Raw genomic sequence first — 17,560 nt, forward strand, 5'->3', positions numbered from 1 at the left:
TTCTGACCCAAGATGTCTGTCCACTAGATCAAACATTGCTGTTTCTCTTCCTCCTGGTGCCCTGCCTTCTCTTCCTCGGGTTTCCCCCCTTAGAACTTAGCAATAAACATATTACATATCTATTGTCACACCCAGAATGAAGACCATGTTAAGAGTTGAATTAGCAACCCAGTGCAGTTGCTCATGCTGCACCACAGGAACAAGCAGTCTCTGGATTTCACCTTTTGGGTTCCTGTTTTTCCCACCTTCCAGAATGGGTCAATTAACCTAACTGGGTAGGAACTTGGCAGGTACAGCTTCACCTGAATTGAGAACCAAAACTGACAGCAGGTCTCCCCTCCTGAATGCCCTAAATACCCATTTAAGATCTGGGAAGAGTAACAACTAATTTTTTTGTTTATTTATTTTTATTAGAAAGTCAAATATACAGAGGAGGAGAGACAGAAAAAGATCTTCCATCCGAATCGATTCACTCCCCAAGTAACCACAATTGCTAGAGCTGAGCCGATCTGAAGCCAAGAGCCAGGAGCTTTTTCTGGGTCTCCCACACGGGTGCAGGGTCCCAAAGCTTTGGGCCGTCCTCGATTGCTTTCCCAGGCCATAAACAGAGGGTTAGATGGGAAGTGGGACTGCTGGGATTAGAACTGGCACCCATATGGGATCCTGGCATGTGCAAAGTGAAGACTTAAGCCATTAGACTACTGCGCCAGGCCCTAATTTGCTTATTCTAAACTGTTTTAACAAAAAAAAACCCTGCCTCCCAGTCCCTAACGGTAACCTTCAGGGGTAGCACAGCTCATTTCTCGGCTTCCACACCTGCTTCCAGGTGGCTGATTTAGCTCCAGTCACCCCATCTACACTCCAGCATTGAGGAGCTAAAAGAGCATCCCTCTTCAGGGTATTACGGCTGAAGTGGTACATACATTTTCTGCTCATCTCCCATCAGTCAACACAAGGAGAGGTCAAGAGGCATACACAGCTGGGCAGAGGTGTGCCATAACGGTCATAGGGGTATGAGCAACTTGCAGATTAGCAGTCTTTTCATGTGGACAGCACGTCTGCATTCTTGCATCACTGGTTGCATTTGCATTCACTGTCTACTTTATGGACATCACTCACTTGGCCTCAAGAGTTCATGAAAACCACACTTCCCAGGATTTCATATGAAAAGGCTCTCAGGAATGCTTTGTATCAATGTTGACTACCCTGAATCTGGGGTTAAGTATAAAGCAGTTCTCGGATTCCTGTGCCCTACAACATCCACACACTCCAAAGCAAACCTGGTCTTCTCTTGTGAGGTGCACAGTGCAGTACCCGATTCCTGTCCTATCCATCCTTCAAGGCCCTCTCCTCATGTTCAACAACTGGGAGAAGGTCTACGGGACCTAACCCAGGCACTGAACTCAACTGCAAGAAGCTTAGAACCCCACCTCTGTGAGCTCTGAAATTAGAACTACACCTTTTGGTTATTTTCTCTTACCAAATATGCCAAGGAAATTATGCCTTTTCTGCTTTCTCTGAGAACGTACTAAATATCAATAGGCTAAGGCTCCAATTTTTCAACCATGTAGGTTCTTCAGACAATTCCAGGAACATGTCACCTTTGGGGCAAAGGTCCAAAAGTAGCAACAAAAATGAGATATGTGTCCTCTAACTCCTTGAGTTTTCCCCTTTAATCTAAGGAGTCAAAGTGCTAAACCAGAACCAATTCAGGTAAGAACTTACACTGTGCAAAGGTGAAATCTCCAATTTTCTTCCTAATGTCTCTTCTTGGTTTAGTCCTAAGTACACAGCAAACACTGGAGGACTTACCTACCTCTTCTGAGAGCTGCACCAGCAGGGGCAGCACAGACCTGCCCTCCGAGCTTGCAAGTCAATAAACAGCATACAAAAAACACCTGGTGGATGTTAGATCGCAATTCTATGAGCAAGGAAAAGCTTTCTCGGGTAGTGAGAATGTTAACCATTTTGTAACCAATCAGCTTCTCTGGGAGCCCTTTCATAAACTGGGTCTAAAGCTCCATCCAAGCCAGTCTATCCCCATCAGAGACAGCAAAGGTCTAATGCAGAGCGACCCACGACCAGATCTGGCTCAAAGGTCCTAAGTGCGAACATTTAGTGGTGAGCTCCTGGCTCCAGAGTTGCTGTTCATATTTTCCTTTAACATTAAAATCCTCAGGTTTTCTCTGAGATTGCAGTATTATGGAAAATGCGGCATAGGTGAAATCCACAGAATGGGGAATGAAAAGGGATAAGTAGAACTTTCCAAAATCTACTTCCAAATATCAAACCAGTGCCTAACAAGAATCTGTCAAATGGAGCAATACACACACTTACCTGATACAAAATTGATATTAAAGAATTTCTAACCACCAGATTAAAGTCCCCTTTCCATCCTAAATACTTTACAATGGAAATGATTAAGCCAACTGTCAACAGCAGCTATGTCCATTTTCTCCACGGGAGCACTATACCCCTTTCTGGAAAACACAACAAACAACAACTTTTAATAAGTTTTTTAAGAACAAAGAACAAGAAAACTTTTTCCCCATAAAGCTTGCTAAAGTTTGTACACTTAAAACTTCAACACTAAAAAGCATTATGGTGTTTAAAATGGCGGATGAGGGGGAGCTTTTACAAATGCTTTCGTCTATGGCTACACAATTCTGGTCATGCCGCAACTCGTTTAAGAACTATACATCCTATGTACAGTTTAAGTACTTTGTTGGAAGGGCTGACTGCAGACAGCCTCCTAAGACATGTTTATCAAACTGCAGTAACACAGAATACGATCAGCCATTACTCCTGAATCTCAACTGGTTTGACTAGACAATCTGAAAACAATCTTAAACCATTAAAATATTTTGTGAATATAAGTATTTTAAAAACAATAAAAATACTTGGAAAGCTTCAGTGAAATTTCTACAAGACATTTTATTAAATGCTTTTCAAATAAAAAGATCTAAGAGGCAAACTGATTTGGAGAAATTGATTCTTCTGAGCAAATCTTTTCTCTAAATAACATTTCCATTTCTTTTGAGAGGTTTATATATTAGTTTTTTGGACTCTTCCAGCCAATGAACCTGAATCTCCACAATCTCTTCTTAATTAGACTGAGCTGGCAATTCCTGTCCACACCATACAGTGGGGTGGGAATGACATGATGGGATGATCAAAAGCTAGACTGTGATCTACACGTTTTCAACAAAGGAGGGGGAGGAAACAAAACAGAATGAAAATACAGCAGACTCACAAATTGGCTCTCCAAGGACAAACAGCATTAGCAATCACTATGAAATAAACAAGGTCAATAAGAACATGCAAGGTAGGGGTTTAACAAGGAGTCATGTCCATGGCAGTGGTCTACATACTTTATTTGTATTACTTGAGTGATGTTAGGCCAAATCCTACAGATTTTATTTTACAAATCAGGAAACTGAGGTGCAGAGAGGTGACACAATCTCCGTAAGTGCACACAGCAACAGCCCGATGCAGACAGGCAGACTGTAGAGCCTCCTCTGCTCACAGCCACTTGCTCGAAATCCCGTATTCTGGTCATCCAGTTGAGTCTTCTCCGTGACAGACACTGAGATCTACAGATGGGAAACTGCTGGCAAATCTCCAAAACTCCAGTCTGGACCCAAAGTGATAGCCTAGTGGCTAAACACAAAATCACAAAGTCTGCCAAAATTCTCTTTTAATATCGAAAAGAAAAACACATCAACTCCCATATAAACACAATGGAAAAGTAAATCTCAATCACTCTGAGCTGTGCTGCAAGAAGAGGTGCATTCATGTTCTACCACCAGCACACAAATACATAACTCAGGGGTGACAGCAACAGGCCATCTTCATCCCTCTTTCCTAATGAAAAGTAGTCAAAGCAGACACACCAGGCGGCTTTTATGGTTTATTAAAATAAAGTATTAGCAAACAATTGCAAAAACACATTTTCAAAAGAGTTATGGCTTTGAAAAGCACAATATAGTAAAATCTAATACATGTTTGTAAATATAAAAAAAAAAAAAAACCAGTTGAAGCACGTTGCTAGAACTTCATTTTCTACAGTATCAACAGAAGCAGAACAAGTATAAATTGAGAAGCGGCACCTGCAGTACAGCCGTTAGTTTGGTCTGTATCAACTGTGTGGGAAACACCTTGCTAGGAGAATGCTTTTTTCATAATGTGATTTCAACTTTAACCACATAGGTTAAAGAGAAAAAAGAAATCACTTGCTGAACCATTACCTTAACAGCCTCTATAGTTAGTGTTTTAGGAATAAACCAAAGCAATGTCATCTCCAGCAGTAGTGAAAGGCAAAAATGTGACCCTGAAAGACTTCTTCACCAAGATTTGGGATTCTTTGGCCTCGATGGAGCTTTGCTATAGTTCATACCACATAGTATCAAGACAACACTATCCTTTCCTTAATAAGGGCAAAAAAATCTACCTGTACACAAGATTTTTCAAGTAAATTCTTATTGGATTGACACCTTAGAATGATTCCAAACATTTTAGGACTCAAGTTATTTAAACAAGAATGACAGAAACCTTTCTCACTCTGCCACTAATGACCAACGAACCCCACTTGAGGAAAGGATCTTCTCAACAAAGTAACTCATCACTTGTGTTATGACAGCAGTTCCTGGCAAATATTACAGTGTATTATTTTCTCATTTATAATAAAACAGCAATAATCCCCTTGAAGTGTGAATTCACTTCCACTGGTTTTGGAGAACGACCCAATTGCAGGATATCACTTCATTTATAGGACAATTGTACTCAGGAAGACAGGTGATCCCAGGTGATAGGCTTGATAAACGCTGCTACTTTCGGTAGCCAGCACCCAATATTGGAAAGCGAGGCTCTGTTTGGCAGGCAGAATTCCTGGAGTATTCAAAAGAAATGCCTTCAACTCTAATAGTTCAAATAGGCATCGTTTGTGATAAGCAAATCCCTCCATAAATGCGGAACTTGCAGCTTTGCTCTGGGAAATAGGCATCAAACTCACTAAACGCCGTCCTGGTTAGTGTCTCAGACTTCCAATAAATCACCGTTTAAGAAAACTTCCTTCTTAAAACTTGTGGAGCACTGCTGAAACCACTGCCTTGAATGAAGCCTGCCTAGCTGACGGGTGTGAGAGGACACAAGTTCAGATTCACATTGGGTAGACTGAGAACTTTACAAAGAAGGGCTCTGACCTTGTTAAAAGTTACCAGGCCTCAAACCGAAGTCATCGCTGGAAACTGAATTCACTCATTATCAAGAGTTTGCCTTCCTTGGGAAATAAAAGATTAATAATATATTTTAAGTGGAAAGATTTTAATGAGCCAAAATACTAAGCAAGTAACAAGAAAAAGTACAAAGAAAATATCTCTATATAGGCCCACCAGACACTCCGGGTAACCCAAGCACAGTGCCACCAACAGACAGTAACTAGCACATGTTGGAGCGTCTCTGCTGGAGTGATGGCTTTTGCCATGTCCATGGTCCCCTCCAAGAGAGAGCATTGTGACAGGGAAAGGAACTGCTCCCGGGAGGCGGGGTTTGGAACGCAGGTGAGATCTTGACAACAGGTTCCAGACCTGAATACTCAATAACCAATCTACACTCCAAAGAGTGCCATGCTTTCCAATGCTAGATAGAGTATCAAAATGCTCTATCTGCTTTGTGAATAATTAGGTGCAGCATGTGGAATTATCAACCTATTAAACTACTCTTAGAGCCCAGTCAATTCTATTACCAGTTTTCTTAAAAAGCAACAATGAAGTGTAAAAAGTGATTTATCTATATTCTGAGGCATGTAATTCATATTTTGTTTTCCTCAAATTTCCTTAAAAAAAGAGTGAATCTCATAAGATTAATAACATGCCTACTAGTTAACATTCCTCAGTGCCAACCAGGCCATACTATGTCATTATGTAGACAGATGACTGTTAAATGTACCTCTCACATTCTGCTTTTCTGCAATCAACATTTTCTTGTCGTAACTCATCACTGTGGTTGATCTGACTCCACTCTGTTTCTTGAACCTATCAACCTGATGGTAACTTTCTTATTTACACATTCTGAACATCTTTCTCAGCTGGTATATACTTGTAAAAACAGTGATTATTCTGGTGGTGATGTTTTCCTAAATTTGACCAACTATGAAACATTCTGCAGATTACATAAACACTTAAAGCTGTAACTTTCAAGGGGTAGGCATTATGGCACAATGGGTTAAACTGCTACTTGGAATGCATCTCGTATCAAAATGCCTGGTTCAAGTCCCACCTATTCTACTTCCCACTCAACTCCGTACCTGGGAAGTAGCTGGGTTTCTGCAACCCCCACGAGAGACTCGTACAGAGTTCCTGATTGCAGACTTCAGTCTGGTCCATCCCAGCTGTTGTAGGCATTTGAGAATAGGCACTTAGGAATGAGCAGTTCGGTGAATATCTCTCTCTCTCTGTCTCTTCCTTTCTCTGTCACTCTTTCAAATAAATAAGGAAGTCTAAAAAGATGCTTTTTTTTTTGCTAGAACTGCAGTTTTCATTTCCTATGCACAGAGACAAGGGCATACTTAAGAGACTGTAAAGCAATTAGAGTGAATGAAGTTTTCATTAAAATCCACAGGTGCCAAGTTCACAACTTTTAGTAAACGCACAAAAAAGTTTATACTTCTCCATGAAACTCCCAACAGTTAATAGCTTCAGTACTATCATTTATGAGCTACACCTTAAAGACAACAAAAAAAGAAAATGATATAAAATCCTAATTCCAATAGCTGTGACATCATGGCCACAAATAAAAATAATTTTTAATTAACTCTCAGTTCAAAACATCCAAAAAACTGTGCAACAGATTCTTTTAGGTTTACCACTAGAAGCTGCTGAAGACTAACACGTTTCCATCACTCAACTTGAGTAAATTTTTTCTTTACCACACATCTGTTCCAAAGACTGAGCCATGTGCCTCAGCTGGCAAAGAAATGATGAAAATATCAAGCAAATGGCTTTGCCAGGTGGCTACCAATGCTCTGAGAGCAACGATGCATGGCTGCAACACTTGTGTTAAGGCTCAGGTGATTGTCACTAAGTGTTTCTGTCACCTAGCAAGAATGCTGAGCTGGGACACCAATGGCCTTCACCTCAAAGAACTCAAACCACCTACTGGCTGCATTTGAAAAAAAAAAAAAAAACAATAAATAATGGCACAGACAACAAAAGAAATTGCATAATTCTTTCCTAGAAAGACATAATTTTTTTTCCCACAAAAGCAAAAATAGTAAACTATAAAGTCAAACCAAACTAACAGTTTAAACGAAAGAACGACATCATCTCCACATATTTTCAAAAGGCACCAGAAAATAAAACTTGTGTTGGGTAAATCAGGTTATTTTTTCCCCCAAATAACGTCTTTATTTATTTTCTTGCCACAACTAATTGCCCATTAAACTGCTCCCTATAAAAAGTGGCTAAAAGTTTTTCTATTAACATTTTAGGGTTATTAGGTATCTCTTCTTTGAAGACTATGCTTTGGGAGTCTAGCACCCGCAAGGCTACTAAAATGGAAACAGAGCGCTGATGGCGAGAAGAAAGTCTAAGATCCTACAAACTCCAAAAACCAGCCATGCCAATATTCACTGCCAACTCATATGGATACTGAGCCAGAAGCCTCCTTCTTGGAACCACACTGAAGGGCCACCCCCAGAGCTACAGGACAAAGGTCCCCACATGAGTGGGTTGACAGAAAGCAGTAGCATTAAGTGTGTGATTTCCAACATTAATAACATCCATACAATCATAGGGAGTTAAAAAGGCACCTGATGTTGGAGCTACACAATAACAGTCTTATAAAAACCTAAGTTGAAAATTTAAAAAAAAAAAAAAATAGGAAAAAGCCTAACTTTCTACATCTGTAGTCTAAAAGTTGCACTGTTTATTAATACAAAAGGGATAACCAAGGAAGTAAAGATAAGCATCTACATCCAAGTCACTTGAGTGTTATACCGAAGTTCACACTAAGAACTGCCACCCATCAAAGTGCAAAACAAAAGACTAACGCATGTAAAAATCAGAGTTCTCGCAACACTGGCCAAAAGCAGCAGAGCTGCCCACAGCCATGCATGCACTGTCACTGGCTATAAAGTAGTATTTACGACAGATTCTGAGTAAATGACATATACTAGAGATCCGTTATTTGCAATATTATTTTTAAAAGGGAAATGTCTTATAAAGGTACACGGCATAAAATCACATTACACTGACACTTAGCTATGTTAAAGGTAAATTTTAGGATGTCCTCTAGAAAACTATCACTCTTACTGAGTGCTGCTTGCTGAGGAGTGCACAGTGTTCCTTTTAATCCAAGACTCCCGGAACTCCTTTTAAGCCCCTATCTTTTGCTTTTGTAAACCAATCAATTGTACTTTTATAAAAACGGCGGGACAAAAATGGTGGTAAAACTAGTCTCTGGAAGATCAACCGTGGGAGGAAGACTTACTTTCCAATACAGTCTACTTTCACTTTTTACCATGCGATTCCTTTTTCAAAAAATTTCACGAACAAAAAATTACTGTGACAATAAAGCAAAAGCATGTTCCAGTTTAAGAGCAATGCAAACCTCTGGCCTGGGGCATAATTCTTCGTATCTTTCACAACACCTCAGAGTTAATCACGTGAATAGGAATACAAACAAATGTAGATTCATCGCAAAATACAAATGTATTGGTCACAATTATGTAGAAAAAAAATAAGCTGTAATATCTGCTTTCCATGTAAGCTCACAGTATCTGTACTGAAAGTTTCTCCAAAATTAAAACAAGTCCATCAATAATGCAATTGAAAAGAATACTTCTGCACTATGAAACAGAAGATATGGGGTTCAGAGGGGAGCCCATCTGAGTAAGGACTTTATCCAGCCACTGAAGAGGCCCATGCAGATGAATCTCAATCCAACACGGGGTACTGGTGACATCCTGCCGGTGATACTCTGCTCCCCAGCCCTACGGAAATGAACAGACAGCATGGCAAACTTATTGTTCAGTAGTCAACCAGTCTAACAAACAGATAGCTTAAAACCAGAAATGGCAAAATAACAAACTCATTATTCAAAAATACATGAATTTTTAAATAACACATAACTCCCTTAGTAGAAATCTATTGTTAATTTCTTTTTCTTCCTGATGCTGATTTTTTTTTTTTTGTGGCTTTTCATTTAAGGGGATGTATAGTAGCTTTATAATGGAGACTGTCTTATCTAGTAACATGTTATTTAACTTCATGGCATTGCAAATTTCTATTTTCTTTCTATTGCTGATTTTCTACTATGACTTTTCATTTGAGGGGATGTACAGTAGCTGTGAAATGGAGACTAACATATCCAGATGTGAGGATACAATGTAGTATGCATTTCTACTTCCAGACAAAGATGGACTTACAACATAACTGTTCACTATATCTTGACAATAGGATGCTGGGCTCTCTGCCATTGTCCATGCCTGCAATGATGGACATATGACTGTGTATAAAGAACTATACTGTAGTAATGATATAGAGGAACTAGGTGGGGGGAGGGGGGAATTGGGGCTGGGATAAGGGAAATACCAGGAGCCTATGGAACTGTATCATAAAATTACAACAAGCAACAATAATAATAAAGAAAGAAAGAAAGAAAGAAAAAAAAAAGAAATCTATGGGGCCAAATTAGTCCAGAAATATATTTTGGAAATGCAACAGAATACCTCATAACTAAAATAGAGTTTCTGTAATGAAATACATTCTCAATTACATAAATTCATAAATAGTACCAAGTTAGTTCATGTCAGACAGCTACCAAGAATTTTTGTTGCTGTTGTTGTTTTTTATTTATTTGAGAGAGAGAGAGCTCCCATCCACTGGTTAATTTCCCAAATGCCCACAATGAGTGAAACCAGGAGATGGGAACTCAGCTCTCCCACAAGAATGGCAAAAGCCTAGCTACTTGAGCCATCACTTCCTGCCTCCCAGGATCCACATCAGCAGAAGGCTGCAGGGAGAAGCCCGAACCAGGTGTTAAACCCAGAATTTCCAACATGCCATGTGCAGTTAACTGCTAAGCCAAAAGTGCGGCCCATGTTTTCTCCCCTCATCCTTTCTGACTAGCAGATAAAGCACTATTCATATTATCAATGCATGCACGTATTATTTAGTTTGGCATTAAATGGCAATTGTCCTTTGAGATGGGAAACTAATGGAGGAGCTAAGCTGAACTATTTTAGCCTAAAACTCCAGCCTACAGTTCAAGCTGAGTGGGTAGATATTCGGTGTGGTGATCAAGATGCTGCTATCCCATACCCAGGAGCCTGGGTTGGAGTCCTGCTGCCCCTCTCAGTTCCAGCTTCCTGCAATGGTGCACCCACAGAGGCAGTGGGCCACGGCTCAAGCAAGCGGGCCCTGAGCGACACTGCATTCCCAACTTCTGGTTTTGGCCTTGTCCCGTCTTAATGCTGCAGACACGGAGGGAACCAGCAGACGAGACAGCACACTGCCTTTGTGTGTTCCTATGTTTTTCAAATAAATACACTACTTCTTCATCAAAACTTGCACTTCACTGCTTTACATTTATCAAATTCTCTGTTCTACCGCTTATGGCAGTTGTGGCCCAGAACAGTGGGGTAGGAGGAACACAGGAGAAATGGGTCGCGAAGACGGGGAGTAGACATGAAAATTAATAAGAAAAAGTCACATATTCACAGAGAGTCGGAATTCACACCAGATAATTGATAATCTGATGTAAATACAGCAGAGCTACAACAAAGCAGCGAGGGACTGCTGGGGCGCAAGACTGAAAGCCCTCACTCTGCCAGTCTCCTCTAGGCCCATGGAGAGGTACAGGTAGTCTAAACACACCACTAAAATTCTGGGTCTCCCATGTGGGTGCAGGGTCCCGAGACTTTGGGCCATCTTCCCAGGCCACAAGTAGGGAGCTGGATGGGAAGCAGGGTTTCCAGGATTAGAACCGGCACCCATATGGGATCCTGGTGTGTGCAAGGAAAGGACTTTGGCCACTAGGCTATCATCCCGGGCCCATCACTAAAGTTCTTTTACAATTTCCTGTGAACCATAATCTTTGCAATGTCAATAAAACCAGATCGAGAGTAAACGCTAAATTTACAAAGTCCTTTGAATTTCACCAATGCTTAGAGCTTAGATACAGGTAAAAATAACTATCATAATCTAAGCCACTGTTATTATGTTAGAATATAATAATAGAACTGTTGATGCTAAGAACTGAAAATGCACTTTTAATATAAAATGTTTTCCAGCCTTTTAACTACACTTTTTCCTAAACTCAGCCCCTACTTGACATCTAAATTAGTCAACCATAAGTTTTATAATTCTGGATTACAAAACGAAATGTTATATTAAACAACTTAAAACAACATTAAATCATGTCAAAATTACTTGCTTTCATTTAACAGATAAAATTTTAAATACAACATGAAGACATACTACACATATTTATAGCACCTCACATTATATTATGAATCACAACTCGCTCACCTTGACAAAACTCATCCGAATGGTGCACATTTTGGTGAGCTCATACACTGCCTCAAATCCATGATTGACAGACTGGGCCAGAAGCTGAGCAAACTCTTGATTGTTAAAAATTTTGAGACTGCAGCTACTAGGAATCTTACAGACAGTGGTGGGATGAAAGCCGTGATGGAAGTTGCAGTTCCTACTTTGCACAAATATGCTGCTGTCACTGAGACACTCGGCATACACCTCCCCGCCAACATAGTAGAGATGAACACCTTAAAAAGACAGCAAGAGTCAGCTACACCAAGGCCATATGCTGGATATCAACAAGGTAAGTACAGTCTGTAGGAAATACCCAGATTCACAGCTCCCAATTATCTGCAACTAAAGGCTACCACTAGATGGCCTTCCACTGCCAAAAAGGATTAAGAGGTTAATGCAAGCCCAGTACTAGGTGGCTCTGCTCCCAAGGAACTGAGGATGAAAGACAAACAGGGATTCACTCTTAGCTTCTTTTCCTTCTCCAACAATCTCCTAGTAGCTCCGAGAGGGAACACTGAAAATGCCTCCTGATGCCTCAAACGCGTGACTGGGCTGTCAACAGTCACATAGCACTCGTTCTACTAAAGGACTGCAATATATTTATATATATATTAACGCTATACACTTCAAGTCACAAGAAGCATTTTAGATAGGATTCTCTACTTTGTTTTAATTTATACATATATATGTAAGTGAAAAGTTTTAAAACTAAAATTCTGGGGCCAGAATTTGTGGCATAGAGCCTCAGCGGCCACCTGCAACAGCACGGTTCCTCGGGCACCCAGAAGGGACACCTAGACGGAGTTCCAGGCTTCTGGCACAGGCCTGGCCCTTGTGGCCATTTGGCAGAGTGAAACAGACAGACGATCTCTCTCTCTCTCTGCTCTTCCAAGTATATTCTATCACTAACACTGAAGACATCTAGTATTCTCCCAAATTACCCATCCACCTTTTCAAATTCATTCTTCCTCAAAGGCAGAAGACACAGACTTTCAAAACTTTTCATATGCAGTTAATTACAAATCTAACTCACTCTGGAATATTTCTGCTTCATACACAGGTGTGTGTCTGGTTTGGCTTTATTCTCTAAGGTATCAGAAATTTGTTCTTCTAACAAATCTTTGAGGATCTTATTATGCTCCAAAATATAAATTTCCATTCTAGATTTTAAATACATATAATTTGAGAATGAATATTGGGCTGATATCAAAAACTGTGTTTTGTGAACAAGTAAAAATGACCCATGAAGACAAGGCTTAGGAACTGTGTACTAGGGAAAACATGGAAATTAATTCAAGAATTTCAGATTTCACCAAATGGATTTCTCTTAAATTATTTCTGCTGCATTGTGAGGTGGAACTCAGGGCAACTTACGTGATGCAGTTCCCCTGATAAATCAAAGCAACTGGCAACAAAGTACACAAAGTGGCAAGAGTTTACAACTCATTTTTGGGATGGTACTTTCAAAAATATCTTCTACGAGAAAACTCATAAAAATGTTCTTTATTTTTGTTTCTGAGAACAAAAAGCAAGCAGCAGCAACAGCCAGGGACAGGAAGTAAGCCTCCAGGTGACACTGTGCCTCAATGAACCTTCTTCCTGACTGCTGGGCACTCCAGGGCAGACAGGTGCAGGGCAACAGGGTCTTGTTTACTGTGGCAACTTGTGGGACTTATTATATACCAAACCTTGGAGCCACAATCTGTGGTGAAGCCACTGAAGACAACATTCATCATGCTTGATTTCCCACCTCTGACTCTGCTTTGATACCTAGACAACACTCAATATATTCCCAGATATCCAACACCATAATTATAAAACTCCTAATTCTTCACCAGAATTGCTATTCTCCACAATTTCCTGTGTAGTTTATCGAACTACCAAGGCTATTGTTATCAACAAGGCAAATTTCCATACAACTTTGAGGTAACACCCAAAAACTAAATATGGCTTGACAATCTTCACTCCAGGAAAGCTAAGCATGACAAGGAAGAGGGGACTAACTCTGTCTTTATTTCTGTAATACAGCCTCCAATATATGTCACTTGAGACAGAGGTTAAGCCTTAAGTTTTATATACTTCCAGAAAGCTTAGACAGTGCATAACACACAGCAAGAACAAAAATGACAACATTACCTTTTCCAATGTGTCGCCTAGTGTTTTCAATTGTCGAATTACGATTCACATTCGACAATAACCCCAAGCAGAATCTATTTTTGTTATTGGAAGGGTCTGTGAATCCATCAACTAACACACTAGTAGACGATGCGTGAAAAGCTTCCCCAACACGATTATTTAACTCATAATAGACAATTGAACACCAGTGTTTGGGCTCCTCATAGGCAACAGGCTGAACATCTGTGAATAAACCAGACAGGAAAAACTTAATGAATTATAAGAAATTATAGATTATTTTCCATTTTTGAAAAAATATTTCATTTTTACTGGAAAGGCAGATTTACAGAGAAGGAGAAACAGAGAAACAGAGAGAAAGATCTTCTGCCCACTAGTTCACTCCCCAAGTGGCCACAACAGCCAGGATGTGAAGCCAGGAGCCAGGAGCTTCCTCCAAATCTCCCACATGGGGTAACAAGATTTTGGGCCATCCTCAACTGCTTTCCCAGGCCACAAGCAGGGAGCTGGATGGGAAGTGGGGCAGCTGGGACATGAACTGGTGCCCATATAGGACACTTGGAGGTAGAGCATTATTCAGATGAGACATCATAAGGGGCCTAAAACTCTAGATTTTTACTGTTTTTACACTCTTCAACCCAAACCACACTTTACATGGAAAAGAAAATTTTCTTTTTTTAAATTTATTGATTGATTTTGGAAAGTCAGATATACACTGAGGAGAGACAGAGAAGATCTTTTGTCCACTCATTCACTCCTCAAGTGGCCACAATGGCCAGAGTTGAGCCTTTTGAACCATTTCAAAACCAGGAGCCAGGAGCTTCTTCTGGGTCTCCCATGCAGGTGCAGGGTCCCAAGGCCTTGGGCTGTCCTCCATTGCTTTCCCAGACCACAAGCAGGAAGCTGGATGGAAAGTGGGGCCACTGGGACATGACCCTGACACCCATGTTAGATCCCAGTGTGTTCAAGGCAAGGACTAGCCACTAGGCTACAGCGCCAGGGCCCCAAATTTTCAGTCTTTTTGAAAAAGTTTTATGGTCCTGCCTGCCTTTGAGTCCACCTCTAAAAAACAACAACCAAAAACAAAACAAACAAACAAAAAAAAAACAAAAAAAACACAACACCAGATACAAGTTTTAGCCTGACAATTTTTAAAACCATACAGACTGACAAAAATCTCAACCTTCTTGGACTGTGCTAACAAATACCAAATTCCGTCTAATTTAAACCACAGCAATCTATTTCTCACAGTCATGGAAATCAAAGATCAAGGGACAGGTTTTCCACTTTGCAATTTGCAGAAAAATGCCCTCTCATTGTCTGTGCTCCTGGAGCCTTATCTCAGTGTGGGCGAGGAAGGGGCAGTCCCTCCTCCTCCTCCTGGAGGGTGTTAGGCTCTTCAGGAGGAGGACTCCACCCTCATCAACCCATCTACCCATAATTACCTCCCCTAGGCCCCATCTCCAAATGCCAACACACTAGGGGTTAGGGTTTCAACATCAGAATTTGCAACCATTTAAGCATTCCATTCCTAGCCCTCCAAAATTCGTATCTTTCACAAGTTAAATACATACACTCCAAGCCAAAACCCTGCAGTCTTAACTCCTATCAGTACCCTAAGTCTAAAGTCCAGTTTCCTCTAAATCAGAAGTGGGTGAGACTCAGGCAAAATCCCAAGGCAAAATTGCTCTCCTGATGTAAACCTGTGAAACCAGTTATGAGCTGGAGGTGGGCGGTGGGAAGGTAGCCAACTCCAGGCTCCTGGTGGAACTCAGCTTGGGAGAACATCCAGTCTGGAAGCCAGGGCAGCAGCCTGGTTCATAATCGTCTCTATCACCTTTCGAAGAACAGAACAAGTTTTCAGTCCAGTACCTTCGTGACCTGTCCTACAGAATTTAAGAAACCTGACAGCCTTCCTTCCTTCCCACCAGTCTGCTTCCTTTAGTTCAAACTGAGCTGTACCCTGTCGGAGTGGATGCCTGACAGAGTTATGGCTCACATCCGCACCAACCTCACCAACTGCTTCGTGGGCAACACAGTTAGCATTCTCTTGTGAACATGCTTTTCTCATTTTCCGCAATATGGATGAAGACTTTCCAAATTCTTAATAAAGTTATGGCTCTTTTTTAGCTCAATTCATTCTTCATTTCTCTTACATTTTACCGTTAGTCACAAGAGGAAGCAGGCCATTCCTTCAGCACTGTTGTGCCACAATGGCTAAACATTTGCCACTATGGTGTTCCATAGGGATCCCTGTTTTGAGTTCCCACTGCTCTGCTGCCCATCCAGCTACCTGCAACGCATCTGAGAAAGTCGATGGCTGAGTACTTTGGCACCCTGTCACCCACACCCAGGTGTGTTCTGACATGGACCTCAAAATTCTACCTTTTACCTAGATTTTAAGTCAGGTCCTTATTTTCCAGGTATTTTATCAGCAGCAAATTATCTCTAGAAGCCAACCATGTTGTAACAAAACACCAGAGTGAGAGACTCAAGCAGCAGAAATGTGTCATTCTGCAGGCAGGAAGTTCAGAATCAAGGTGGCAACAACTTCAGTGTCTGAGCAGGGTCCACTTCATAGCTTGTCACCAATCATCTTACTGCTCTGAGAGAGTGGGATCTCTCTTCTCATAACCTTACCGTGAGTTCACCTCATAACCTTATTGAAACTTAATTACTGGGCTCAGCGGTGTGGCCTAGTGGCTAAGGTCCTTGCCTTGATCCCATATGGCTGCTGGTTCTAATCCCGGCAGCTCCACTTCCTCTCTGTCTCTCCTCCTCTCAGTGTATCTGACTTTGTAATTAAAAAAGTAAATAAATAAATAAAAAGAAATCTTTAAAAAAAAAAAAGAAATCATGACTTTAAAAAAAAAAAAAAAGAAACTTAATTACTTCCTAAATACCATCAGAAACAGACAAATTTGGGGAGGTCACAACTGAGAACAGAGCAGCAACATTGCAATTTAAATAAATTTTCTAGCAGATTCTAGTTCAGGCTTGCAAACTTCTTTCTCAGCAACCTAAAAGATTTAACAAAACATTATCTGTAAAACTTTATATAAACAAAAGTTTAGCTAAAACCAAAGCCACTCAGCAAACTAGGAATAAAAAACTCTTCCAAATAGGTAAAGAACATTTACAGAGAATCTACAACTTACAAGCCTGGCGCTATGGCCTAGTGGCTAAATCCTTGCCTTGCATACACCACGATCTTATATGGGTATCAGCTCATGTGCTGGCTGCTCCACTTCCCATCCAGTTCCCTACTTGTGGCCTGGGAAAGCAGTAAAGGACGGCCCAAAGCCTTGGGACCCTGCACCCGCATGAAGCCAGAGGAAGCTCCTGGCTCCTGGCTTATGGTTTCGGATTAGTTCAGATCCAGCTGTAGTGGCCATCTGGGGAGTGAATTAGCAGACAGAGTATCTTTCTCTCTGTAAGCCTGCTTTTCAATTAAAAAAAAAATGAATAAATTTAAAAACTACAACTAGCAATACAATAAATACTGAAGGTTTTATTAAGTTTCTTGCTAAGAACAGTACAAGGCAGGAACATTCCACACATTCTTTTTCAATACTGTACTAGAAGTACCATTGATGCAATAAGATAAATGGAAATACAAAGTATACAGACTTGGAAGGAAAAGATAAATGCTTTCATTTACAAATAAAATGACTGTAGAAAACCCAAGAGGGAGTTCAGCAAGGTCATGGTGAGGGCCCAGCACTGTGGTGCAGCATGTTAAGCTGCTGCCCACCACACTGACATCCACATGCAAGTGCTGGCTGCCTTCCTGCAGATCCAGGCCCCCGCCGGGGCGAGCAGTGGAGTACGGCTCAAGCGCTTGGGCCCCTGCACTGTGTGGTCAAGCACCTGGC

General features: G+C 40.9%; 1 protein-coding gene across 2 annotated transcripts in view; it reads right to left on the reverse strand.

The window, feature by feature from the left end:
* Positions 1 to 6,584: 6,584 nt before the first annotated feature.
* SMAD5 (SMAD family member 5) overlaps positions 6,585 to 17,560 on the reverse strand; it is a 37,442-nt gene continuing 26,466 nt past the window's right edge. For both annotated transcript variants that reach the window (XM_058677270.1, XM_058677269.1), the window contains exons 5-7: positions 13,689 to 13,910; positions 11,529 to 11,785; positions 6,585 to 8,989 (exon numbers count right to left, since the gene is read on the reverse strand). In XM_058677270.1, coding sequence (XP_058533253.1) covers positions 8,846 to 8,989; positions 11,529 to 11,785; positions 13,689 to 13,910 — 623 coding nt within the window. In that variant the 3' untranslated portion in view covers positions 6,585 to 8,845. The remainder of the gene's footprint in view (positions 8,990 to 11,528; positions 11,786 to 13,688; positions 13,911 to 17,560) is intronic.

Source organism: Ochotona princeps, chromosome 19 (assembly GCF_030435755.1).
Source record: "Ochotona princeps isolate mOchPri1 chromosome 19, mOchPri1.hap1, whole genome shotgun sequence".
NCBI classification, from domain to species: domain Eukaryota; kingdom Metazoa; phylum Chordata; class Mammalia; order Lagomorpha; family Ochotonidae; genus Ochotona; species Ochotona princeps.